The 27,808-nt window shown below is 37.0% G+C and overlaps 1 protein-coding gene across 1 annotated transcript in view; it reads left to right on the top strand.

The window, feature by feature from the left end:
- Positions 1 to 448: 448 nt before the first annotated feature.
- Positions 449 to 27,808, top strand: part of RPS6KA2 (ribosomal protein S6 kinase A2) — a 547,475-nt gene continuing 520,115 nt past the window's right edge. Inside the window, exons 1-2 of the mRNA XM_078155047.1 lie at positions 449 to 928; positions 4,723 to 4,782. Of these exons, the coding sequence (XP_078011173.1) occupies positions 866 to 928; positions 4,723 to 4,782 (123 nt within the window). The 5' untranslated portion in view covers positions 449 to 865. The remainder of the gene's footprint in view (positions 929 to 4,722; positions 4,783 to 27,808) is intronic.

Genomic DNA, 27,808 nt, shown 5'->3' on the forward strand with positions numbered 1-27,808 from the left:
GTAATTTCACAATATAGGGAGCCTTTTAAATATTAATGCAGAATAGTAACTCAGCTGCAACCAGCCTTTTTCCCTGTTTCACAGTGTCTGGACAGCCAGTGGACATCCTTAGATCTCTGGGGATTCTTCAGAGCAGGGTGGCATGATAGGTGAGTGCAGGGATGAGAGGAGAGCCAAAAGAGAAGGGGCAAACTTGCTGCACTGCTTTCTCCCCTCATTTCCTACACTCTTTTCCGCCCCCACCTCCCTGGGTTGCTATGCAGTTTCTATGGCAGCAGCATCCTCAGACTCAACTTTCACCCATCATTTAGAGCCAATTAAGGTAAAATAGTGAAGGGGAGGGGGAAGAGGAGGACGGGAAGATAAGGGGGAGTGTTGTAGGGGGGAAGAGGGAGGAGAATCCAATTTAATGCTGCAAGTGAAGCGTTTACTCTGCCAAAGTCGCATTACAGATTCTAAAGCTGCAATTATAGCTCCTCTTTTTCTCTTTCCAAGCCTGAGCGGGAAGCAACAACTCTTCTCTCAGCTGTGGTATTGGTGGGTAAAGGACACATCACAGAAGCAGCCATATTGAAGACCCCTTGGGGGGGAAACCCCAACATCCCAGAAGACCCTTCAAGACTTCAGCAATTGACTACATCTCTTCTGACTCACTCTCTCTCTCTCTCTCTCTCTCTCTCTCTCTCTCTCTCTCTCTCTCTCTCTCTCTCCCCCCTCCCCCTCCTTCTCTCTTTCTCTTTCTCTGTCTCTCTCTCCCATTTCATTTTTCCCTGTCTTTCAGTTCATCTGACTCTTTTCTCCTCTTACATCTCTTCCCTCCCTCTATTTCTATCTCTCATTCACCAGAGAAGAAAAATAGTAAAAAATGCCAATTGCCCAGTTATTGGAACTATGGAAAAAGATCGAGGTGGAGCCCATGGAAATAGAGGTGAGCAAAGAATGGACATTAATATACTCTTTTAAAAAAATAGATTCCCTGAAAAATATGACCTTTGCAGTAAATAGATGATTTTGCAGATGAATGTAGCCTGATATTGCACTATCAGGAATAAAAAGGCACATGATCCACAGAAGAAAAAGAAAATTGGCTGTTCTCTTAAGTTAAACTTAAGTATCCTCCTTTAATAAGTATGTCTTGATTTTCGTGACATTTGCATGTTTCACAACTAACCTGCTCCTGCTTTAATTGCCAGTCAACAAGTGGGTTTCCAAAAGATCTTTGCTTGTTGTGGGGATGGGTGAGCAGTGATGTGTTTGGATATAGAAGAGCTTTTAGAAAGTGGCATGAAATCTTTATTTGCCTGTGGTAATAGAATTAAAGGAAGGACTTATTTACTTCATCCCTGGGGTTGCCAAATATGATATATTAAAAGTTGATCTTGTTTAACCACCAACCGCACAGAGCTGTGGTGGGGAAAGCTCTTTGGAAACCTTAATGAACTCTAGAAATATAGTCCTGTTATTATTATTGTTGTTATTATTAACTGTGAACTTAGCTAGCTACTTGAAATTTCTGAAAAAAAATTAATTTGATTTCATAGGTCTCAGCTTAGAAATGAAATCAGAAATCATGTCATCTAATCCTTTGTCTTGAACTCTAATTGCATTGCTGTAAAATTTTGCTGTTTAAGAGTGTTTTCCAAAGAGGGGGGGGGCCGGAATCTTACATTAGTTAAATAGCTAAACCAAAAATTTTGGGCTTACTAAATAGCCATGGCCTCAAATTGTTCTTTCTTGAAATGACTCTTCAAAATGCTAAAACAGTCTCCGTCAGGCATATCTCCACTAAATCCCAGCATGTTTTTTCTTTCGTTCTTTCATAGAATATTTGCAGCTTTAGTGAGTTTTTACTTTGCTCATTTTTACTTTTGAGCTCATGCTGCATACTTACTGTATCGATTGCAATCTGAAAAAAGTGTAATTTTAAAGAGGAATTTAGCTTGATCCTTTATCTTGTTTTTCTTGGCAGTAGAGTTTCTGATTTTTTTTTAAAGAAAGTGGCCCATTATATGATTGATCCTAATAATTCTCTAAATAGTATTATTTATCAAGGTCCTCCCCAAATCTTGAAAACATTAAACATTAAAACCATTTTATAGATGGAATTGAGAGAGACATTGAGTTATTATTGCTTTATCACAACTATTTAAATCAATAAACAGGAAACAGATAAGACTAAGGTTGTCATTGTATTCATTACTTATTTGTATGTGGCATTGGAACATTACTTAGAATTGTTTAAGAATGACCCCTGCCCTAAAAGAGCTTAAAACTCCAGTCTTTGGTTTTATTAAATCAGGCCTTTATCTATTTAATAGCATCATTCCAAGAAAGGATTTTTATCAGGCTAGGTGTTTGGGGTTTTGTTTTTTGAAGATCCCCCTGGAGTCTCTTAAATAATTCGTCACTGCAGATGTCTCCTATAAGGTTTAAGTGCAGATCCCATAGTGCTTGGTAACTAGTTAAAAAGCAGAAGTACCTGGTGGTATTAAGGTATCTGGTGAGTATTCTTGGGCTTCCTAGGTGGACCCTAGAAGGCAAGGGATAAGAGCAGTGTTTGGTTTTCCCAAGTTTAGCTTTTAAGCAGAGGGTCTAGAATTGAAACGTATGCTACTAATGAAGTCACACGGAATGCATAATTTCACAATAGGGATGCTGAAACACCCATGTTTTAGTTGTGGTTTGAATTAGTTGCAAAAGGAAGGCTAAGTCTTTTAAGGCATTTTAACAATAACAGTGTAATATAATCCTCTTTGGAGGATTACTGAGCTCCTAAGACAAAATAATGTTCCTTCACTGAATAGGCAAAATTTAAATATGAGCAGTGTGTACAAACAATATAGCAAAAGACTAGAGAAATAGTTTCCAACAAGATGTCTCTTACTGGTTTGCTTTAAAATTGGCACCTTCGCAAAATATCTTTTAAAAATGGATTGCTTTCCACACCCCCACTCCCATCCCTGCTCCCTGCATTTACCATGAAAAAAACCAAAACAAAACACAAAACCTTCCAGCACCTGCTACATTATACTTCACCAAGTTATAAATTCTCCAGTGCCAGGCTTGTCAATCTTTATCTTGTGTTGAGTTGGGATGACCAAAGATCATGCTTTGGGGTAGATGGGCAGTAGATGATATATGGTACATGTCCTCATTTAAATCACTTCCCTTCTCGGCTGACCCATTTCATTTGTGTACTTTTGAAAGAGTTTGAACCTTTTTCTTCTCTAGGAGACCATGTGACACACAGTTATAACAGATACTCTAAAATGGGAAATCCTTAGGTTTTAAATGGTACAGGGGGAAAACAACACAACACAAGTCCTTTGTATATGGGCCTGAGGCTCTGTTCTGTTAATGTGTATGACCTGATTCATTTCTTCTCCCAAGCAGTCCAGTAAATTCGAGGTGACAGGAAAGGAAATGGACCTTTTTTTAGTCTTCACTCTGCTCCAATGACATTTGAAACCATTTTAATGTCAACACTAATTGTACATGAATCAAATTTTCTAGTAGCTCTAAGTAGGTGGTGCAGTGGAGAGAGTGCTAGATGTGGAAACTCATGTTTGTGAGTTCAAATCTGGCCTCAGACACCAGCTGTGTGACCCTGGGCAAGTCACTCAATCCCAATTGCCTTCAGTTTCCTCATCCAGTCAAATGAACTGGAGAAGGAAATGGCAAACTGCTGCAGCATCTTTGCCAAGAAAATATCAGATGGGGTCGTGAAAAGTCAGACACGACTGAAATGACTGAACAACAACAACACAGGGCATAACGTGGGTTTTTGCTTCATTACATAGAGCAAATAAAGAAAAATGGAAATGGCTACAAATGCTTTCTGATGATCTTTTCTTTGTCCCTGCCTTAAGTATTTTATCTTGCTTAAGACTTCCTTCCCTCACCCTCTTGCCTCCCCTATGACTTTATTATTTAAGTCGTTATGGGTACCCTTTGTTTACTTTTCAATTGTGTTGTTAATTGCAATAAATTTTTTTGGTCACTAATTTAAAATCTTCAACAGAAGAATGGCATGCTGTAGTACAGTTTTAAAAGTACTGATTTTGGGGCAGCTAGGTGGTGCAGTGGATAGACCACTGGCCCTGAAATCAGGAGGACCTGAGTTCAAATCTGGCCTCAAACCAAACACTTGACACTTACTAGCTATGTGACCCTGGGCAAGTCACTTAACCCCAATTGCTTAAAAAAAAAAAGTACTAATTTTGTTGTCAGAGGACCTGGGTTATCACTGTCTATCTATCTATCTATCTATCTATCTATCTATCTATCTATCTATCTATCTATCTATCTATCTATCTATCACTTTAACCTCTTTGGGCCTTGGATTCCTTTTGTGTACAATGAAGGTATTCAACTGGATGGCCTCAAAGATCCCTTTGAGCTCTCTCTATGATCCTGTGGCTAATTTAAATATATTTTCTCAACTCTTTATAAAGATTTTAATTCTCCAGACATGTCAATTTATTATATATGAAGTGAATTAAAGAAGAAACATGCACCTGAGACAAAATTGCTGCTACCCTGCCAGCCCATAAACGATGTGCTTTCTCTTTTAAGCAGCAGGGAAAGTGCTAACCCCCACATCAATGAAATCCCAGTCCCAGTCCCTGTCTGTAACTATATAGACTTCTTTTACTGTACTATGCTGTTGACAAGGACTTGCAATGTTAATGCATTGACCTTTTCCCCCCCTTTTATTTCTAGACCACTGAGGAGGAGGTCAACCTCGATGCAGAATCTGCAACAGAAGAGGCCACCAAAGAAGTAACTATATTTGCTTTCTAACATTCTGGTAACCCGAGAGTAGGAGGTTGGATTTTGCTAGCCTGCATGGGGCCATTCTAAAGAAACATTTACAGTAACAAGTGGCATTTTACTATAATGCCTCTGAGGAAATACTGACAGTTTTAGAAAGGAGAAATGAACTGAAACAAAATTTAGCCTGTAACTCAGAAATGTCTTGAAGGTAGAAATGATAAATTATTAAAACAAATTAAGGATAAGATGAAGAGTATGAGGTATGGAACAGACTAGTACATAAATGAGACAAGTGATAAATAATTACACAGACTTGGAAATTAAATAATTAATTTCTTGAGGTACTGACTGCGACTCTACTTGTTATCTTCCATTTGAAGTGACTATGAAGTATTAAAAGATACATAAAGGAGAACTAACTTGTGAAATAAGAAAGGTAGAGAAGCAACAGTGACACAATTTGTATGAAGGAGTCTTTTTTAGAAATAGGAAAGATAGCAGAATGTTATCTTTGACAAAAAAAAAGAGGACTAGAGGAATAAGAAAGATAAGTATAGAAAGGAAGGAGGGGAGATAAATTTAGATAAAAGAGAAGAAACATAGAGAATCAATGCTATAGAAAAGGATAATATCCTAAGAAAAAAATGGATGGGGATCAGGAGTAAAATGGGGCAAGTAGAGAGAATATTAGTTGTTGTTTGAAGGTATTGGTATTCTTTGGTTTTCTTCCTGGTAGGGATAAATGTTCTTGATAAAAGTACCAGAAAGTAAGGTAGCATTTGATCTATGCTAATAATTATGAACATAAAATTATCTGTGAGGAAGACATTGGATATTAAAGAGCCAACTTTCAAATTTCAGTTTAAACTTAAATTGGAGTCACAGGTTAAAAATAAGTTTTAGGGAAATAATTATATTGAAGTAGGTGAGCTTTGTATAACTTACCAAGAAAAAATGCTTTTCCAAAAGAGGTAGAACTTTGGAAAATGAACAAAGATGGCCAGGGTAGGAAAGATTACCCATTAGGCATTTGATGCCACCCAACAAAGACAAGCATATATTAAGTATTTCCTATGTGCCAGGCACTGTGGGTAAATGCTGCGAATACAAATACAAACAAGGAGAAAGATATGAGTTGGTAGGGAAGTTTTTTTTTAAAGTAGTAGTTTAAGCAGAGTAATATTTGATTAACTCTTAAAATATATGAATTTAGAATGATGTCATGGTCTGCTGACCTGCCAATCTGTAGTTTTGATTCTATTCTCAGTTCAGCAACTGACTTGCTAACTTTGGAGGAATGCCTTTATCTCTCCCAGTAAATTCACTTACCCTTTTGAAAAATAGATATAACTACCTTGATCAGTCCCAGAAGGGGTGCCTAGGCTGGATATACTGGAAAGTCAGTGACTTTCTGGGAAGGAAGAATATCCTTCAAGTGGCATGTAGGTTAAATGCACCAAATATAGATCATGAGAATTTAGCAGAAGCCAAATGTCAAGATTTAATACAAATCAAATTATAGCCCTATAATTTAATAAGCAATCGCTATCTTTTCTTCTACCAGTTCGTAGAACTATAAAATTTTCGTTCTAGAAGGGTATCACCCCTCCGTGGACTTTCTCGAGAAGTTGATTTCAGGGGAACTCTGTGCATCAGTTGTTGACAGAGAGTTAGTTGTGTTCTTTCAGCTTAGCGATCCGAGAAGTGGTAAACAAGTAGGTGTTTGGGGACTTTCGTTTTAGTGGGTCTAGAGGCTGAATTTGTTGATAAGGTTATAGAACCTCATGAGTCTGAATTGCAGGAATAGCTCAATGCACACTTCCCTCCCTGAATGCCTGCTTTCTGCAGGTCTGCCGACCTTACCTCTTCTGAGTCTTGACATTTTTGATGCAGACTGAGAAGGAATGCTGCTACTTGGATCTCTCTTAAGCGCAGCTATACCCATTCATCTTTTTAGATGTTGTTTCTGACAACCAGGCCGTGAGACAGTGGAAGTGATGACTATTTCTTGACATTTACCCCTCCTGAGGGGTCAGCAATGTTGTGTCGGTTGCTCGTGGTTCTGAATGAAGGGAGAGATTCCAAGATTAGTTTTCTCTGCGCAATGTACGTAATATCGATGCAGTTGTCTGTTTGGGAAGAGCAAAGAAAAGGGTTTTGGTAAATCCCTTGGGGCTCATGCTCAAATTCCAATGCCAGGTTTTTTTTAGTATAGCACATATTCTCCACCTAAAACAATTTGCAGTTACCTAATGTCTATGTTAAAATAAATTATTTCCTCCATTAATTCCTTGTTAGGATTCTGAATGTTTGTACGAATGATAAATGATTGTTCTTCTTTTATTGTTGGAGACATTAAAGTTCACCGTAGAGAAGTAGATAGTGCAAGGTCATACAATGAAATTGTGGTTAGATTGGATATAGTTACAAATTAGTTACATCGGCCCTTCTGAGCTTGTGTAGTAGTGATCAGTCAGTCCTCTTTTCTTCTTAAAGAATAACAGAAGTGAATGTCACTCATTTGGAAATGTGTTTGTGGAATATCCATGTTGCAGGTGTCCTTTTTGACGAATATTATTTTCCCATTTGATAAGCAGAAATAATTTGGAAAAATGTTTTGTTTGGATACAACTAAGTTTATGTGTTCAATTATACTTTTCCATGGCTTGGCCTACCTGTTGTAGACGTTAAATTTTTGGGAAAAGTTTAGCTTGGGAAGAATCAAAAATATAAAAATGAGCTTTTTTGTATGAGATTTAATGTAGAGTGTCTTTTTTAGTGTTTTATTAATGCCTCTAAAATACATTTTTAAATGCATTTATTTTTGGAAAATACACCTTTTTTCCTCTTCTTGAAATTGAACCTTCCCTTGTATAACAAAGAAAAACATTCAAGCAAAAAAGCCCCATACGCGTATTGGACAATTTATATAATGTTTTCTTCTAGTAGTAACCTACCCCTCTGTGGACCCATTATATGTTCTCTGGGACTATTAATAGTTTTTTAGTTACTTAGATTTAGGTTTTCTCTTAGCAGCATATCCTTTCCTCATCTTCTGCTGAGAAGAGGACTTGGTGTCTTCAAAGGTACCATTATTACTATCATGTTAGGGTTGCATTATCTTATGGTCTTAAGTGTCATTTTATATACTAATAAGACTAGTGTTTCCTAATACCAGCATTTCCTATTAAAAAAAAAAACACTGGTGATTTCTTCTAGAAAACATTTCTCAAGTTATGACTTTTAAGGAATTATTTTGAATACTTCTATGTAAAGATAACTTATAATCACTAAAAGAACAAAAGGTTGAGGTCTTTGTTGCCATCCTCTTAACTTTCTGTAGGCCAAATGCATTAAATCAGATAAAGCTACCAACCAGTAAGGATATACTCTACTGCTTATTTACTAAGGGTTAATAGATTGTGACTACTTAGTTAAGGGGAGATTCGTATGTATCTTGAAACAATTGAGGCACCCCTAAAGTAATGAATTTTAAAGTTGTTCAGTAACAGTTAACAATAAGCCCCTCTAGTTCCATTACCATCTTTTGGAATGTTTATCCTGTTTAGGGATATTTAGGGATTAAGGCATCGATGGCCAAAATTCGGATAACTCTCATTGGGTAACAATAGCAAAAAAAACTTGAACTTTCTGATGTGCAAAGTAGCCAATAAATATTAGAATATGTTGCCTATGTATTTTTAGAGTTGTTCATATGTGTTGGACATTATTGCTGTTGATGAGAGGCAATGTTTAGGAAGGGTAAAAGCATTGGACAGGTAGTCAGGAAAGACCTGTTTTCAAATCCTGCCTTCCCTCCTTACTAGATCTCTGGGTTTCAGATTCCTCATCTATAGAATAGGGATAATAGTAGCCTCTCCCTTACAGTATTGTTGTGAGGATCGAATGAAATTATGTCTGTAAAGCACTTTGCAAACTCAAAAGCACTACATAATTGTCAGCTATTCTTGTTAACGACGTGAGAAATGATTTAGCTGATTAGATGTTCTCTAGAAAAAGGAGATCGAGGGAGCTATTGCGAATAGCATCACATTTTTGCTTTATCTCCTTGTGACTAGTGAGTCATAACTTTTTCAAAATGTTAGGTCCTGTTCCTCTTTGAAAATTTAGGAACAGTGTAACCCAGATGCAGCAGAGGAAAATGCTAGGGAAAATGTAGTGTGAGTTTGGTAATTTTCTTTAAAACATTTTTTTATCATGAACCAGAAATCTTTCAACAAACACGAACATATGCAAAGAAGGCCAGAAAATGAGAATTATATATAAAACTGAGACTCTATTACATAAAGCTTGGTTTTTTATTTTTAGATATTAAATTTAACTTGGTAATGCTTGGTAACTTTCTGGTGCAACTTTTAAAATGTGCTAGATTTATATCAGAGAGTTTAATTCCTGAATGTGTCACTTACTATCCATGTGACCTTGGGCAAATCAGATAACTTTTCTGGGTCTCAGTTCCCTCACCTATAGAATGAGGAGTCTGTGCCTCTAATGGCCCCTTCCGACTTTAAATATATTATCTGCTGATTGTGTACCAAATGAGGGAGTGGCAGGAGAGAGCAAAGAAGTGGATAATGTAAGGGGAACTAGGTTGAACAGAGAGGGTGTTTTATCTGTGAAAGCAGAATTGCCTGAAAGTCATTTGAGAATGTTGGAATATACATGGTACCCTCTCTTTAAGTCAAGATGCTGTTCTCAAATCCTATCATGTATTTAAAATCTGGGGCATCATCGTTACATTTTTGATGTTAATCATTGAAATACTGAGATGTGGAGGAGCTGTTGAATGCACCAGACATCCCAGAGATGTACTCTTTAGCCTCCATTTCCTCTCTTCTAACCCCAGTGCACCTGTAAAGCATGATAGATTCGTAGGCCACCTGAAATCACGTAGCGGCCAGTATCTTCCACCCAAAAGAGAAAACCTTGGACAGAAGCATTAGATGGATGCCATCCTTCCTGTGGGGGCTTCCAGCTCAAGTGAAAGGGGAAATTGAACTTACTGGTTCTTTAATATCCACCATTATACATGGCATTGTACTAGCCAGTGTTACCTAGGGAGAACCTGAGTGAGTCACCCAGTAGGACTGAGCTCATCAACTCTTCATTTCTCTGAGCAGGTAGGCAGGAGAATTTATTGTTCCATTCCAAAAAAATTTAAAAAAACCTAACTAATAGATATAAGACAAGACCTAGGGACCAATAAAACAATTAAGGGTGAAAGCAGTTCCAAGTTTAAAGCAAACAGTTCATATTCTTGTGATTGTTAGAGTGATATATTTTCTCACTCATTAGAGTATTATGTTTTATACTCTGATTCTGATGCCTTGCTGACTTTTAAGATATAAATATCTATCATTCTTAAAATAAAAGACTGGAGTTTTATAAATCCTAATGAATATGTCAAATCCATTTGTCCCATATCTTATTTTTTTTTCTCTCCAGGGAAGTACGTGGTTCACTGTCATAACGTAACTAGGGAGGGGCAGCTGGAGTTTTGATCCAGGGTGCTAAAATTGGGATGGCACCAAAATGGTCTTCCACAGATCATGGATTGGCCTAATAGCATATTCCAACCAAAATAGCAGATTGGAGAGAAAAGTTACATGTGTTTATTCATTTGAGAAGAAATAAATTGCCCAGACATTTTCAATTAACTGTTAATGCCACATAGATTTTCTTAAAAAATGAGTGTCCTTTATTTTTCATTGTTTTCTGTGGTATTCCCCATGTGAATGTAATCCATTAGACTGCTAACTTCTGGAAGATCTTTTTGTACCCCTTTCTATATCCTTTTTGTTTCTCATTTTCATATTTGTGTATTTTGTGCTTAACACAGTGCTTGGTACAAAATAGGTGCTTATTAAATCTTTATTGATTATTTGCCTCCTAAAAAAATAAAATAAAATAAAATTGGGATGGCACTGAAAGCACTTTCATTCCTTCTGTAGCAAAAGTTCTTAACATTTTATGTGTCATGGACCCCTTTGGCAATCTGGTGAAGTCTATGTACTCCTCAAAATAATGTGCTTAAATGCAATAAATTAAATATGTACAAAGAACCAATTGTATTAAAATACAATTATCAATTTTTTTAAAATCACAAGTTCACAACTCCTGTTCTATATGGTAAATATAATTAGGTTTATCACCTGGTTCACAAGAATAATTGGTTAAAAATGAAAACTTCCAAATGACAGGTTCTTTCCCTACTGCAGGAACACTCCAAATGAACTCTGGATCCTGCCCCACCCAATTTTGTCCTCTACCCTCTGTCTGTTTTCCTTGTTTCCAGATATGGCCCTTAATGTAAGATAATTTAATTATAATTCGTTTATAAAATTGGGTAATGTGGTAAGAAAGTAAATAAATCATATCCTTCCCCTCCAACATTTATGTTTAAAAGCATCATGAAACTGATGACTTTGAAAGTAGCTTCATGAAATATTTTCATTTATTGAGGAAAAGATGAATAATTAAAACAAATAAGACTTTCTAAATAAAGTGGACACTGAATATTATTTGATTTGTATGTTAATAATAACTCTTCCAAATCAATAAAAGATAAACCATTACAAATTAGTTTGATTTATCCTATTGCACTCCTGTATCCTCTGGCTTGTTCCCTTGATTCTTAAGTGTTAGATATTCAGTCTTGTTGACTACATGAAACTTATTTATTGCAATTTTTAATTTCTGAGATTTCCTCTTCTTACCTTTGTAACTAAAAAAAATGTTCCAGGGGGTTCACCTGGGAAGTTCTGTGTCTCCTAGTGTTCACAAAACAGGTGGAAAGGAAATCTACTAAAGTGGGACGAAAACATTGAAAATATTCTGTGGGATTTTAACATCCAGAGTTTTTGTCATTTAGTTAAGTGGAGAGTTCAGTCATTAGCATGCTCCCTGATAACAAGCATGAACTTTGTACAAATTTAACCCCCTCCCCCCAATAACTCTTAAAAGTGGATTATAGAAAAGGATCCTCAGGGGGCATCTAGCCAACCCATATCCAACCTAGAATCCCTTCTATAATATCCCCACCAAATGATTATAATAATAATTCATGTTTACATAGTGATTTGTAGTTTACAAAGCACATTTCTCACAACAGCCTTCTGAGGTAGGCAGTATAAATATTATAGTCCACATTTTACAAGTAGGGAAACTGAGGATTTGAGTAATTAAATACACAGTAGGCACTTAATGAATGCTTGTTTAAATGACTCTGAAGCAGAATTCAAACTCGGATCTCCTGATTCCAAGTCCTTTATACTCCCCACTACTGTAGACTGCTTTTCAGAGCCTCAGTTTCCAACTTGAACATTTAGCATTTGCTTGAGGACATCATCTGAGAGTAAACCCATGACGTTCTAGGGAAGTCTATTCCTCTTTTGTATAGCTCTACTTGTTAGGATGGGTAGTTCCCTTGACATTTAAAACACTTTCCGACCTGGCCCTTTCTTCCCTTTTCAGACTTCTTTCACATTTTTTTGCTTGATGAATTCTATAGTTCGTCCATATTGGCCTATTTGCTATTGCTCACACAAGACCCTCCATCTCCTATCTCATCTCTGTGCCTTTGGACTCTTTATCCCCCATAGTCTGGAATGTCCTTACCTCCACCTTTGGAATCATTGGTTTTCTTGGAAACTCAGCTTAAGTATCACCATTTTTGTCAGGCCTTTCTGTAGTTACAAAGTCAGGGTAGACAGTATTCAAGTAGGGACATGGTGTCAAAATCTAGAAAATTAGAAGCAGAGCCAGGAGGGGAATGAAGTTTTCCCTCCTTGACTTCTCTCCAAAATGGAGGACAGGGAATAGTTTCATTTTTGCCTTTGCATCCTCAGTGGTTAGCACAATGCCTGGCAAATAGTAAGTTCTTAATAAATATGTGATGATTGCTTGTTTATAGATTCCTAGGTAGCGTTCATGATAGTTGTCTTTGAGACCTGTACTAGTCTTCTTTTTTTTAAATTAATTTATTTTGACTTATCGACAATCACTTCCATATGCTTTTGAGTTTAAAATTTTTCTCCCCCTTCCTCCCCACTACCTTCCCGAAGATGGTGCACAATCTGATATAGGCTATACATATACATTCCCAGTAAACATATTGTCACATTGGTGATGTTGTAAGTAAGAATTAGAACCCATAGGAGGAACCACCAGAAAGAGGAAACAAAACTCAACAGAAGAGAAAAAAAATAGCAAATTATATGTTTTGATCTGCATTCAAATTCTGTAGTTCTTTCTTTGGATGTGGATAGCATTTTCCATCACAAGGCCTTTGGAGGTGTCTTAGATCCTTGTATTTCTGGGAAGGGTTAAGTTTAACAATATTTAGGCTATTCTTCTCAGTTAATATTTCTGTCATAGATGGGATAATTTCAAGAATTAACACTTTTATTATACTTAACTCCAAATGGTAACTGAACAACATTAAAGAGAATTTCAATTCAATCTATTATGAAAATTAACAAAATTGACCGAGTTTGTTTCCCCCCCTTAAATAATGCAACATATGTCTAGGTAATAATAATAACTAAAATTCATATAATACTTTAAAGTTCAAAAAACACTTTACATACATGTCCTTTTTTGAATCTCATAATAACCCTGACAGGTAGATTCTGAGAGAAGTTAGATAGCTCACCTAGGGTCACACAGCTAGTAAATGTCTGAGACTGGATTGGAACTTAGGTCTTCCTGAATCCAAGTCTCAGGCTCTGTCCACTGCGTTAGAAAGTCTTCTTTGGTTTGAGAGGAAAACTTTCTCTTTTACTTCAGATTTCTTGGGCTAATGCAAAATCAAGTAATAATACCTTGAATGTAGATATATCTGAGGACTGGGTTGGGTATAAAGACTTTGTGATTGTCCAGATAATAAATACATCCCCCAAGGAAACATCAAGATGTGTTCCTCCTAAATAGTAGCACCAAATCTCTCCATGCTATAAAATTCATGTTGTGTGACCTGGTACTGTTTAAGTACTGTGACAGAAATACTGTCAATATATTCAAAGACTTCAGTCAGAGCTAAAGAATAATGGGTATAATTTCCTTTGAGCTCCTATATTATTGGTAGAAGTTATAAAGAAGCAAATTTAGGCTTTAATTCAGGAAAAAAACCTGCAAAATTTTCCTAACAATTAGAGCCACCCAAAAGTAAAATGGATTATACTCTACTCCTCCCTTTTACTGGAGATCTTCAGGTAAAGGCTGGATGACCATTTGCATGATATAATGTAATGAGGATTCTTATTCAGTTACAGGTTAGACTAGATGACTTCTGAAGTCCTTCACCACTCTTAAATTTTGTAAAATGAAAAGAACTAGCAAAAAATCAAACAAATCTATGGATATTTTGGGCCATTTTAAGAGAACGGTATTTTCTTAAGCATTACTTTCTTTGATAGTGTGGAGAGGACAGTGCCTAAGGCAGTGGTTCTCAAACTTTTTGGTCTCAGGACCCCTTTACACTCTTAAGAATTATTGAGTAATGCCCAAAGAGCTTTTGTGTATGTGGGTTATATCTACATTAGAAATTAAAACATCTTAGTATTATCATGAATATAGTTTTTACCTTGCACAGGTATTATTATAAACATAGTTTTTACCTTGCACACCCCCTGAAAATATCTTGGGGAACCTCCAGGTGTCCCTGGACCATAATTTGAAAACCATTAGTCTAAGGTGAGGTCATTGTAAGATGGTGATCGTGTCAATGGCCTACCAAAGGATATACAGCGTTCCCAAAATCTTAGTGTAGTTTTAAGTTTTTATAGCTTTTTAAAAAGCTGTTTTAAAGAAAGCTGTTAAAGCTTAAAACTATACTAAGACTTTGGGAACACCTTGTATGATTGGTTCAAGTTGGTGAATGAAAGCCTACCTCTAGACACATAGAGGGTGACTACTCATTACCCATCCTGTTCAATAAATTTCAGTGGCTCCCTATTGACTCCAGGAGCAAATGTGGAATCCTCTCTTTGGCTTTTAAAGCCCTTCACTATGTTGTCCCTTCCCGTGTCTCCCACTGCTTCTGGGGCCCTTGTCAGTGTCTTGACCTAGACATTTGCCACTGGACTTCAATGGCTCTGGAGGAGAGAGTGAGGCTGATAACTTTGCACAGCTCTGCCTCACTTAAATCCAATTCACTTACAAGTCAATATGACACCCTCCTGATGTCATCGATCCTTTTCAAGAAGGAAGGACAAAAAACAACAACAGGGAAGGGTCTAGGGTTTTCTGAGAGAGTCACTGTGGTTTCAGTATTCCAGACCTCTGCTGGGAAATTAGGATGAGGGTGCAAATTGAAACCCCTGGATTATGTCCTAACTGGACTTTTTGGGAAACTTCTACTTTTATTTCCATGCCCTGAAATTTTTGTGAGATATGTGGAATACCCTTATCATAAGTTAAGGGAATTCAGGGAACATTGGCAAAGCTTCATTCTCAGGCTTATTGATAGAATATAAAACTGATTTAAGAAGCATAATCAGTCAAAGAAGCTATCTACAAGATGTGTGTGTGTCTTTATCTCTGCCCTGTTTCAGCCAAATGAAGATATAAGCATTTGTGGTTAAGCTAGAGGCAACCAGCTTGATCCAGGAAGCATCTAGTTAGCCACCTGGATGTTAGCAAGCTATGAGGTTTCATAGCGGAAAAGACAAAAATGGCATGCTCTAACCTAGAGTGAGTGTACCCCAGCCACCTTTGAATATGTCTACCACAAATAGGCCAAATAAACCTAAACATGTCGGTTGAGTTCTTTTGGAGTCAGGGCTGAAATTCGCACAGTACCAAAAGCTGCTCTAGCTCTCTCGGTCTGCTTATATCCTCTTTAATTAAAAGGGCCTGATCTAACCAGCTAGCGTCAGCTCCCTTTTGATCTCTGTGCTGGAACCTCATTCTTTGTCTGGAGGTGTTAAACATTTATGTAGGAGATTCCCAAGCTCTTGGGTTAGCCCTGGGAAGAGATGAGTTTCTTTGAAACAGTACACTTTTTCACAGTGCTAGAGAAACCTGTACTGTCCTAGAAAATTTTTGAGGGGGCAGATACAAAAAATGATAATTTAAAGTCTGGAGATAAAAAAAGAATATAGATTTTTCTATTTTTTAAAAAGGATTTTTTATTAAAGTGGCTTTTGGAGTCTGCCTGAATGCACTTATCTCATCCTTTGTTTGTTTTTTTATCAGAACTTATCAGTAATCACAATTGTTTAGGTTCCTTAACCAGTGGCCATGATTTCATTGCCCATGTTTATGTGGCCAGGCCTGTTCCAAACTCTTTTTTTTTTTCATGTAGGGAATATAAGGGATCCCTCAATTATGTTTAGAATCAGGTTCACATTTGAGTATTTACATTGAGGCTACCTTAAGCTAACTGGTCTGTATTAGCTGGATTCTTCTTGAGACTCTGTCATGGTCCTGAACTCAGAATGGAGTGAGCCAGTAGAGTATAGCAAAAGCCTTATAAAATTTAGAATCAGAAAACTTGGGTTTAGACTCTGGCTGCAATGCTGCTCGGTCCTAGGTTCTACTAACTGTATGGCTAAGAGCAATGCACTTTACCTCTCTGAGTCTCAGTTACCTTATCTGTAAAATGAGGGGAGTTGAACCAGATGAACTCTGGGGTCCCTTTTAACTAACAACATATAGTCCTATATGATCTACCTATTCCTTCTAGGAATTATGAGTGCCTATATTCTGAGCCTTCTGTTTTGTTCCTGACTTCTGGTAATCAGCCCTACTTAACCTCTAGATTGAGAAGTAGTGGATGGAGGACCAGCCTTTTGGAGCAGAAAGGTCTTGGAATCAAGTGCTGCCCCTAAAACATACTAAGCTATGTGAACACAGGCAAATTAAGCTCTCAATGGCCCAGGGAATCTTTTTAATAGGAGGACCATCCATGGAGTCCCATACACTTTGGAAATGAATAGGTCTAGATCGAAAAACAAACAGAACTCTAGATTGTAAGCCTATAATCCTGGCTGACATCTGACTTTCCTAGTCCCAGATTACATTCCACAAATTTTCCCCTATTGTCTCCCATGGCCCTTGTAAGGATGCTGTGTGACTTGGGGGTCTTTTCTAAGGTCTCAGCTAAAGTCTCACCTTCTGCAAGAAGCCTTTCCAAGACCTCCTTAATCTCAATGTTTTTGGTTCTAAGACTATGCCTTATTTATTTTGCATATATCTTATTTACACCTAGTTGTTTGAATGTTGTCTACACTCTGTGGGTTGTTCAGGGGGGACTAGCACCTCTGGTGTGAGGGCTTGCTGAGCTCTTTTCAGGGCTGCTCATCCACCTTTGGTGTCCACCTGGTACCAAACTCTCACTTGTGGCTCCAAGAAGTTGTAGCATGTGCAGCAGCCACACCCAGTAAAACTTCAGCAGATGGGCTAAGCCAAGCTGAGGATAACTGACTGGCTTCAAACCCATCAGTGAGTTAGGGGGATATCTACCCCAAGCATATAAAGACTTCCCCTGGCAGAATGGGCAGATGAGAATAGTTTTGTTCGAACAGCCATGAGGGTGGATGAAGCTGTGGAGAGCTTAAAACTTGGTCAGATATTGAGGATGCATCCTGGGTTATTACCAGCCATCCTAACTTTTGTCTTGGCAGTAGACGTGGATGACTCTGGAAGAGAGTGAGGCTGACAACTTTGTACAACTCTGCCTCACTTAAATCCAATTCACCCGAAAGTCATGACATCACACCATGATTGATGGCATTGGTCCTCTTTGAAAATGAAGGATGAATAACACACCTTGAGAGCAGAGACTAGTTTTTGTTTATTGGGTTTTTTCTGCCTTGCTTTGTATTCCTATTGCTTAGAACAGTGCGTGACAAATAGTAGTTGCTAGTAGTAAATGCCAGTTGACTGACAGACTCTGGGGCCTAGCAGAATAAGTCCAATCTCTTGTTTACCATAGACAATCCTTCAAATATTTGAAGACACTGATCATATTACCCTCAATCCTCTTTACCAGTCATAAAATCCCTAGTCTCTTCAAGTAATCCTTTTATGATGGGTACTCAAGGTTCTTCATTATCCTGGTTGTATTCCTCTAGAGCATCTCCAATTTGTCATAAAATGTGGTGCTCAGAAATGAATGTATTTTTCCAGATGTGGCTCATTAGGGCAGAGCACAGTGATACCGTCACTTGCCTATTCCTGGACACTACTTCTTTCTTAATGTAAAGTAAAATTAATTTTTTCTTTGGCTACTAAATCATATTGTTGACACATTTTGAGCCTAGAGTCTACTAAAACTCTCAGATTTTTTTCTCAGATGAATTGCTATCTAGCAATACCTTCACCATCTTGTATTTATGAAACACTTTTTGAAACCAAACATGATTCAAATTTATTCTTACAAAATTTCATCTTGTTAGATTTGGCCCAATAATCTAGCTTTTCAAGTTCTTTTTGGATCCTGACACTATCATTCAGTGTATTAGCCATCCTTTCAGCTTTTTGATACTTAAAAATCTGATAGCCTTACTGTATATGCCTTATCAAAGATGCTGATAAAAATAGTCAATAGTACAGGACCATGGATAGATCTCTAAGGCAACACATCTGTGACATTAGCTAAGAGATGGAAGCATCTGTAGCATGAGATGGAAAAGTGAAGGGCATTGGATTTGGAGTACAAAGACATGGTGAGTTCTAGGCCTTGTTCTGTCATTTCCTTACTTGTAAAATAAATGGTCTAGGCCAGGTCCATTCCCGTGCTAACATTCTAAGCTTTGAGAAACAGCTAAAGATTAGCCATACGTTATGGATGCCACAATGCTTTCTGTCTTACAAATCATCACAGCTCTGGACTGAAATAAATACTTTATGTAATAATATTGCAGAGACTTATGCATCATTTTGCATTATTTAAACCTCTGCTCCAAATTATGTGCCTTGTTTAGCTATGGGGAAGATGCCTGACCTTTGTCAACTTATTTTCTGGCAAAGATAGTGTTTCTTGGAGTTGCTGAGCAAATTTCAAAAATTTGATCTTAAAAAAAAAAAACCAAACAAAACAACCTCCTTTGAGGTTAGTTTAATTGAAAGCAAAAAACAGAGGAGAAAGAAAAATAGCTGCCTTAGAGCACAGCTCTCTGAATTCAGGATAGAAATTCAGTCTAGCCATTATCATAAGGAGGAGGTAGCCAGGGGCAGCCTTTGAGAACAATAACTGTTATTGGCTCCTAAACTTTTTATTAGAGAGGTGAAAGTGATTTGCAAGACCTCCCAGTTTATAGGTGTTTAGACAAGACAGAGGTCTCCACAGGTCAAGAAATAAAGCCACTTTTTTTTTTATAAAGTGGTGATAAAAAAAAGTATTTTAGATTATCTCTCCCTGTTTGTTCTCATTTTTGTTTTCCTTTTCTTTGAAGAAATGAGAGGAGGGACTAGGAAATATCTTAGGCATTTTCCAAGGTCCTGGAAAGACCTAAGAAGAAAGGACTCAGGATAACAGTCCCAACTCTACTGCTAGAAAAAACTGAATAGCCACGTTTAGTCATTTAGTCTCCTTGGGCCTCAGTGGGCCTAATTTATAAAATGTTCTACATGATCTCTAGATTTCTTTTTGGTTCTAAGATTTTAAGCCTTTGGGCAATCAATTCATTGAACCAGATTTAAAATCTGTTGGCAAAAGTATTTTTTTCCCTTAAAACAGACTATTGGTGCAATAAAATGAAAGACTTTACATGTTTACCTTTATTACCAAAACTATTTCTAATTCGTGTGATTTTAATTTCATTGGAGTAAGTTTTTTTTTTTATAATGGAAAAGGAGTTCACCTGTTTTCTTGTTAACATGTGAAGTTGTCCTCTAGTCACACCTCTGCTGACATATCAGAAAACAAAGCATAGGAGAAAATTCATTTTGGTCCTCTACCTAAACTATCAGTCAATCTCAGTGAGCATTTATCAAGTGTGAACTATGTTGGGGAGGTGTCTAAGCTAAGCAAAAAGGAAATAGTCCCTAGGCTCGAGGAGCTTACATTCATTGGGGAAAACAATATACACATAAATTGAATATAAAATATATACAAAATAAATAGGAGTAATTTGGGGAAACAGGCATTAGCAGCTGAAGGAGGGAGGTCAGAGAAGGTCTCATGTAAGAGGTAATGCTGAAGCAGAACTTTGAAGGAGAAACAAGTGAGGAGAGAGGGCATTTTGGGAGAGCCCAGGCAAAAGGAGCAGGAGCAGGGGATGGGTTACACTGTATGAGGAAGAGTGAAGAGATCAGATTGGCTGTGGCATCTAGTGGAGAGAAGGAAGAAGGAAAGGAATGGAAAGGAGAGGAGAAAGGGAAAGAGAAAGGAAAAGAAAGGAAGGGAAAGGAAAGGAAAGGAAAGAATAAGAAAAGGAGAGGAATGGAGGGAAGGAAGGAGGAAAGAAGATTTTTTTAAAAACCTACTGCTGTATGCCAAGCATTGTGCTAAAGTCTAGGGGTACAATAAAAGGCAAACGCTCATAGTCTCATGGGAGGAGTTTGTAGTTTTGGGCCTAGGAGCAAACCACCTGGTATAAAACTGTTTTTAGGGAAATGCATTCAGAGCTAAAACAAAACAAAACACAAACCAAAAAAAAAACTCCAAACTCAAACCCCAAACTTATAAATGAACTTTTTAGAGTACAAGATATTTGTAAATTCCAATACTAGATACTTACGGCTTTATTTAAGATGGCAAACTGCATCTGTGGAAGATATTATTAGATGGACATTATAATATTTAGTAGCAAGATATAAAATGAGAAAGCATGTAAGTTTGGGGTTTTTGTTTGGATTTTGGTATGGCAACTTTAATCATATTCATCATTTATAATCAAATTGTTCTTCTCCTGGACAAGACATCAATTGTTTGTTATACATGTGTATATGTATGCACACACACACACACACACACACACATAATTCTAATTTTAGTTGGTAAATTTTGTTTTGACACAGCAGATACTTTCCTCAAAACACCCAAATCCCTTGTCCCCCAAAGCACTGTTTTCCAGAATGGTTAAGCAAACCTCTAGGGATTACTTTTTAAAAAATAACATTGAGCAAGTGTTCATTCCCAATACAAAGTTTTGAAAGACTGATCACTGTATCAGTCGTCTAATCAGTGACTCACACCTTTTTGTTCCTGATATGGGGGTATTAGAGTTGATGCCTGAGGGCCTCTTATAGCTATTTCCTTTGCTACACCAAATGAAAGTCAATTTCATTTGAGTATGAATTGAAAGTAGAACTGGCATCAAGCCCATCCTTAGTTGGAGAGCTGTGCATGTGATTGTCTGCTGTGATTTGACTTTGCTTTGATTTCTGAAAAGAGCTCCAAAATGAGATTATTTGCAAAAGTATAAAAAAGGAGGCTAGTTCTAATTAGTCTATAACATATGCATACTTTACATGCAGTAAAACCTCGTTAATTTAAAATTGAGGATAATTGATAGGCTAAATTAAAATTTTGCTTTGTGCTGTCAGTGTAGAGAGGATCTGCTGAGCCTTTTAATTATGAAAATACAGTTTTTCAGGGGCAAAACAACTTTTAGTTAGTGGATAGTGATCTGGTGTTGGAAACCTGAAGACCTACATGCCAGTCCTTTCTCTAACAACCAAGCTGTATCCCCATGGGGAAGTCACTTAATCTTTCAGTGCCCTAGGCAAATCTCTACCATAATAAGTTGCAAAGCAGGTGATATCTACCTCTTTGGAAGGAGTGTCCACCTTGGAAATTCACCACACTGATGAAATCTCAAATCTGAAAAAAAAAAAAGATTGCTATGGAAATTTTAACCTTACACAAGAGACAAAACTAAATACCTGAGCACTGTCTATTTATTAAGGTGTATTTTGATGTAAGAATTATATATTCCTTTTGTATATTTTCCTCATATTATTTTATAATACTCTTACATTATTCCTCATTTTTATGTTTTTAAAGTTTTGTTGATATCTTTTGTTTTTATATCACAGTAATACCTAAATTATCCCTCCCCTATGTACATAATGAGTTTTTCTCTGCATTGATTTATTTTTAGCAACAATGTTAAATGTTCCTTACCCCTGGTGTAGTTTTAGTGTGTCTTGGTTGATTGACTTCAAGATAACATACACATCTTAAAAGTTTTTAAAATATGATTCCTCTTTCTGTAATTTCTTCTTTCTTATTACTATATAGAAACATTGACAATTTTTGTGGCTTCATTTTTTTATTGTTAGTTCACTTAAGTAATTATTTATCTTAATTAGTAACCTTGTTAATTCTCTGGAGCCTTCTAATGTAACTATCCTATTATCTATAAATAGGGATCATTCCATTTCTTTTTTGCTTTCATTTGTGCCTTTAATTTCTTTCACTAGTCTTATTGCTCTCACTAGGTTTTCTAGAACTACATCAAATAAAAGTGAGGAAGTATGGACCTTACTTTTCCACTGTCTTTACTTAGAAGGTTTCTAGCGCTTCTCTAATACAAATAATGCTAAGCTTTTGTCTTAGATATATACTTTCATTAGTCATATATATTTATTAAAATAATCTGGGCAAAACATCGGCTTGACAACTCTACTAGAAAATTAAAGTAGCTATAAATATTTGAAAATGATAAAAGTTGCAACTTAAAATATATATAGACCAACTAGTATAAGTTCGTGAAAAGTTTAAGTCATTTAAAAAATTTACTTAAAGAATGTTTACTTTTAAAGAATATTTACTTTCTTGAAAAAAATTACATAGAAAAGAGTGCTTGTGGTCACTCATAGACCAGAGCACAGGCCAGGAAGGTTGTAAACACCTCGACCCTTATCATACCACCTTGGAAGAACTGAAAATTTACAGGTCCATAGAATTATCTCTGAAAACAGCTGTACAAACCCCTGAAGCTTGGGACAGTACATTCTCCACACTGGAAGCAGACCTCTACCTTAAAAAAGAGTTTATAACTTAAATAATTTGCTGGGATCATGAGCAAACCTCTAAAGAAGTGTCAGACCATAGAATCTTTTTTTGGTAACAAAGAAGATCAAAACATGCAACCAGAAGACAACAAAGTCAAAGCTCCTACATCCAAAGCCTCTAAAAAAAAATATGAATCAGTCCCAGAATTTAGAAGAGCTTAAAAAGGATTTTGAGAAGCAAGTAAGAGAAGTAGAGGAAAAACTGGGAAGAGAAATGAGAGTGATGCAAGAAAATCATGAAAAACAAGTCAACAGTTTGCTAAAGGACACTCAAAAAAATACTGAAGAAAATAACACCTTAAAAAAAATAGCCTAACCCAAATGGCAAAAGAGGTCCAAAAAGCCAAAGAAGAGAAGAGTGCCCTAAAAAGCAAAATTGGCCAAATGGAAAAGGAAGCCCAAAAGCTTACTGAAGAAAATACTTCCTTAAAAATTAGAATAGAGCAATTGGAAGCTAGTGACTTCATGAGAAATCAAGACACTGTAAAACACATCCAAAAGAATGAAAAATTAGAAAACAATGTGAAATATCTCATTGGAAAAACAACTAACCTGGAAAATAGATCCAGGAGAGATAATTGAAAAATTATTGGACTATCTGAAAGCCATGATCAAAAAAAGAGCCTAGACATCATCTTTCAAGAAATTATCAAGGAAAACTGCCCTGATATTCTAGAACCAGAGGGCAAAATAGAAATTGAAAGAATCCACAGATCTCCTCCTGAAAGAGATCCCCAAAGGAAAACTCCTAGGAATTTGGTAGCCAAATTCCAGAGTTCCCAGGTCAAGGAGAAAATATTGCAAGCTGCCAGAAGGAAACAATTCAAGTACTGTGGAAACACAATCAGGATAACACAAGATTTAGCAGCTTCTACATTAAAGGACCGCAGGGCATGGAATATAATATTCCGGAGGGCAAAGGAGATAGGATTACAACCAAGAATCACCTACCCAGCAACACTGAGTATAATCCTTCAGGGGAAAAAATGGTCATTCAGTGAAATAGAGGACTTTCAAGCATTCTTGATGAAAAGACCAGAGCTGAATAGAAAATCTGACTTTCAAATACAGGACTCAAGTGGAACATGAAGAGGTAAACAGGAAAAGAAATCATAAGAGACTTATTAATTGACCTGTTTACATTCCTGCATGGAAAGATGATATTTATAACTCATGAGACCTTTGTCAGTATTAGGGTAGTTGGAGGGAAAAAATTGTATGTATATATATATATATAAATATAGATAGATAGATAGATAGATAGATAGATAGATAGATAGATAGATAGATAGATAGATAGAGGCCACAGGGTGAGTTGAAGATGAAGGGATCATATCTGGAGAATAAATTAAGGGTTGAGAGAAGATTATACTGGGAGAAGGAGAAAGGGAGATGTAGAATGGGGTAAATTATCTCACAAAAAAAAACAGAGAAGAAAAGGCTCTTAGAGTGGAGGGGAAAGAGGGGAAGGTGAGAGGGAATGAGTGAATCTTATTCTCATGGATTTGGCTTAAGGAGGGAATAACATACACACTCAATTGGGTATGGAAATCTGTCTTACCCTACAGGAAAATAGGAGAAGGGGACAAGACAGCAAGGGAATGATAGAGAGGAGGGCAGATTGGGAAAGGGGGTTATCAGAAGCAAACACTTCTGAGGAGGGACAGGGTCAAAAGAAAGAATAGAATAAATGGGGGAGAGCAGAATAGGATTAAGGGAAGTAGAGTTAGTTTTTCACAACATGACTACTATGGAAGTGTTTTGCATAACGGTACATGTATAACCTATATTGAGTTGCTTGCCTTTTCAATGAGGGTGGGTGGGGAGGGAGGGAGGGAGAAAATTTGGAACCCAAAGTTTTAAAAACACATGTTTAAAAAAATGTTTTCACATGCAACTGGTAAATAAGAAATACAGGAAATGGGGTACAGAAGTCTATCCTGCTCTACAGGAAAATAGAAGGGGAAGGGGATAAGAGAAGGGGGAGAGATAGAAGGGAGGGTAGACTAGGGGAAGGGATATTCAGAATGCATGCCATCTTGGGGTGGGGGAAGGGGCGAGATGAAAATTACTAACTTGTGGAAGTAAATGTTGAAAACTAAAAATAAATAAATTTTTAAAAAAATTAAAAAATAAAAAGACAAAAAAGTAAAAAAAACATCAAACACCATATTCTCTGCATACAGTAGGAGCTTAAAGGTAGAAATTAAATAAAGGTCTACAAAATCATTTTCCTCATAATCCTCTACTTTTTCATCTCCCTAAACTCTTTCTGAGTAGTCTATATACACGTTTCATCTTAAATGCAAACATAGGAAATGCCAGGCTTTCACCATTGATTTTAGACACTGGTAACATTGCTAAATGCACTATCTAGAGATAAGATTGCTCAATGTTGATTTTGTTTATTTTAAGAACTTGAATGCATAGCAAAAATGCTGCCTTTGAAGTCTTTCTTTTAGAAAAGGTATCTCGGAATATGTCAGAATTATATAAGAGTTCATTACAACTGTAGCCACAGACACGCTTGCTCGTTGATTGGCTGAGTATTGATGTCAACTAAAGGATTAAACAGGGAGCTGCTATGTGCTTGATATATGTATTTGCCCATGTTATGGAATACTTCTCATGTAAGGACCCAGTTAAAATTGTGGTGAGGTTTGCTAAATATTCCTATTCATGGATTACAGTGTCGTAATTACATATAACTTCAGAACACTGCAAAGCTTCTTTAAAGAAATTCATAGTGATATGACAGAGATTTATCTCACTGTTTCTAGTGGGAAAACAAAGTAAATGAAAAATGAATATTACTCAGATGACGGCTTAGAGCTCGATGCGCAACCCACCAAATTAATTCATCAATACATATATCTCAGACATGTGCTACAAGTGAATAATAAGCAAGGCCTTTAGAAATTCTTGTGGGACTATACAAAAATTGGCTCCAAATTCTAGACAGCTATGGTTCAAAAGAGTTAAAATTACAAAAGTCAACAGGCATTTATTAATTTCTTTTGTCTGTTTGTTTTGTAGGCAATGGGGTTAAGTGACTTGCCCAAGGTCACACAGCTAGTAAGTGTCAAGTGTCTGAGGCCAGATTTGAACTCAGGGCCTCCTGACTCCAGGGCCAGTACTCTATCCACTGCACCACCTAGCTGCCCCCATTTATTAATCTCTTACTGTTTTCTAGGCACTGTGCTAAGAGTTAAAGACACAAAAATAAGCAGAAAAAGACAGCCTCTCACTTTAAAGAGCTTAAATTCTAATGGAGGAAGACAACACATACAAGAAAATTAAGAGGAGAGAAGCTACCCAAGTGGGGAAATGGTAGTAAAAGTCTGCAGAGTCAGGAATGTAGCCTGAAGAGGAATAAAGACATGGCTGGGCTGGTTGTTTTACTCAAATTGCAGGTTCTGAGAGGAAACAGTAAATTGGAGGAAGAGGCCACAGGAGTTTATTGAATTTCCTTTTAAAAAATGAAGAACAACCAACAGTTGTCAGTAGTTCTGTAAGTAGAGAGAAAGGTATATGTGTATGAGAAATATGGTGGAGAAAGAAATGAATATATTTGGCCTCTGATTTGCCCACATGGAGAAAGAGACAGACACAGACAGAGAAAAGTACTCACACTACACACACACACACAGAGAGAGAGAGAGAGAGAGAGAGAGAGGAGAGAGAAAGAGAGAGAGAGAGGAGTAGTTAAGGATGAAACAGGCTGAGAAGTTGTGTGAATGAAAGGATGGTTGTGATTTTGACAGTCATCAGGAAGAGCAGAATAACAGAGAACTCAGGGGAAGAGTTGAGTTCTTTTTTGGACATGTTCAGTTTGAGATACTTATGAGACATCCATTTTAGATTATCCACTTGGGTATGGCAGATGTGGGACTGGAGCTCAGGAGAAGGACCAGGGCTGGATAAGTAGATCTGGGAGTCATCTACATGGATGATAATTCAAGCATGGGAGTTGATACAGTTACCAAATGAAAGGGTGTAGACAGAAAAGAGAAGAGGGCCAAGGACAGAGCTTTCAGAGACACTCATAATTATTGGGCATGACAAGAATGAAAATTCAGCAAAAGAACCTAAAAAGGAGCAGTTAGACAGTCAGGAGGAAAATGAAGGACGAGCACAGTGATGAAAACCAGAGGACAAGAGCATTCAGGAAGAGAAGGTGGTCATTAGTGTCAAATGCTGCAGAGAGGTGAGAATTGAAAAGAGGACCATAGATATGTCAATTAAGACATAACCAGTAATTTGGAGAGCGATGGTAGTTGAAGGGTGAGGTCAGAAGCAAGATTGCAGAGAGTTTAGAAAAGTGAGAGAAGTGGAAGCCCTGATAGCATTTTTCCCCTCAGGAGTTTAGCTGAGAAGGGGAGGAAATATGTAGGTTGGGAGATGGAGGGCTTTGTAGAATGTAGGGAAATTTTTTTAAGTATAAGGAAGATGAGAATGTTTGTAAGCAGCAGGGAAACAGCTGATACATACAGAGAAATTGAAGATAAGTGGAAGGAAAAATGGTGGGGGCAATATATTTTGAGAAGCTAGGAGGAATCAAAGGTGTATATGTAGTAGTAAGCATTAGAAAGAAGAATGGCTACCTCATTATCAGAGACTGGAGTGACGGAACAGATAGTGGGGGATGATATTAGAGCGATGTGAGATGAGGTGAAGGGAAGGAGCTCTTGGTGAATGGCTTCAATTTTTTTCAGTGAAGTATGAGGAGAAGCAAGAGTGCTGGAGCCACCTCAAAGCAGCTTGTGAGAGCCAACTGTTAAATTTTCAGTGTGAGCGTTTGTACCTCAAAAACTGACTTCAAATGAGGATTTGATTGTTTTGTTTATTAGATAGACTAAGTGATAGAGAAAATGTTAATAATGCACATTAAACTTCAGTGTGTGTTGTGCAAACTTTATTTTTTTGGTAGAACCAGTTGTCAACATTTACCAGCATATTGTTGAAAAGTCTTCAGCATAGAGGATTACAGTAGGGCATGGCAGTGAAGCCTTGACAGTGAATTCAGGCATATTTACAATTCTGT

Source organism: Phascolarctos cinereus, unplaced genomic scaffold (genome assembly GCF_003287225.1).
Source record: "Phascolarctos cinereus isolate Bilbo 61053 unplaced genomic scaffold, phaCin_HiC Scaffold_5;HRSCAF=322, whole genome shotgun sequence".
NCBI lineage: Eukaryota > Metazoa > Chordata > Mammalia > Diprotodontia > Phascolarctidae > Phascolarctos > Phascolarctos cinereus.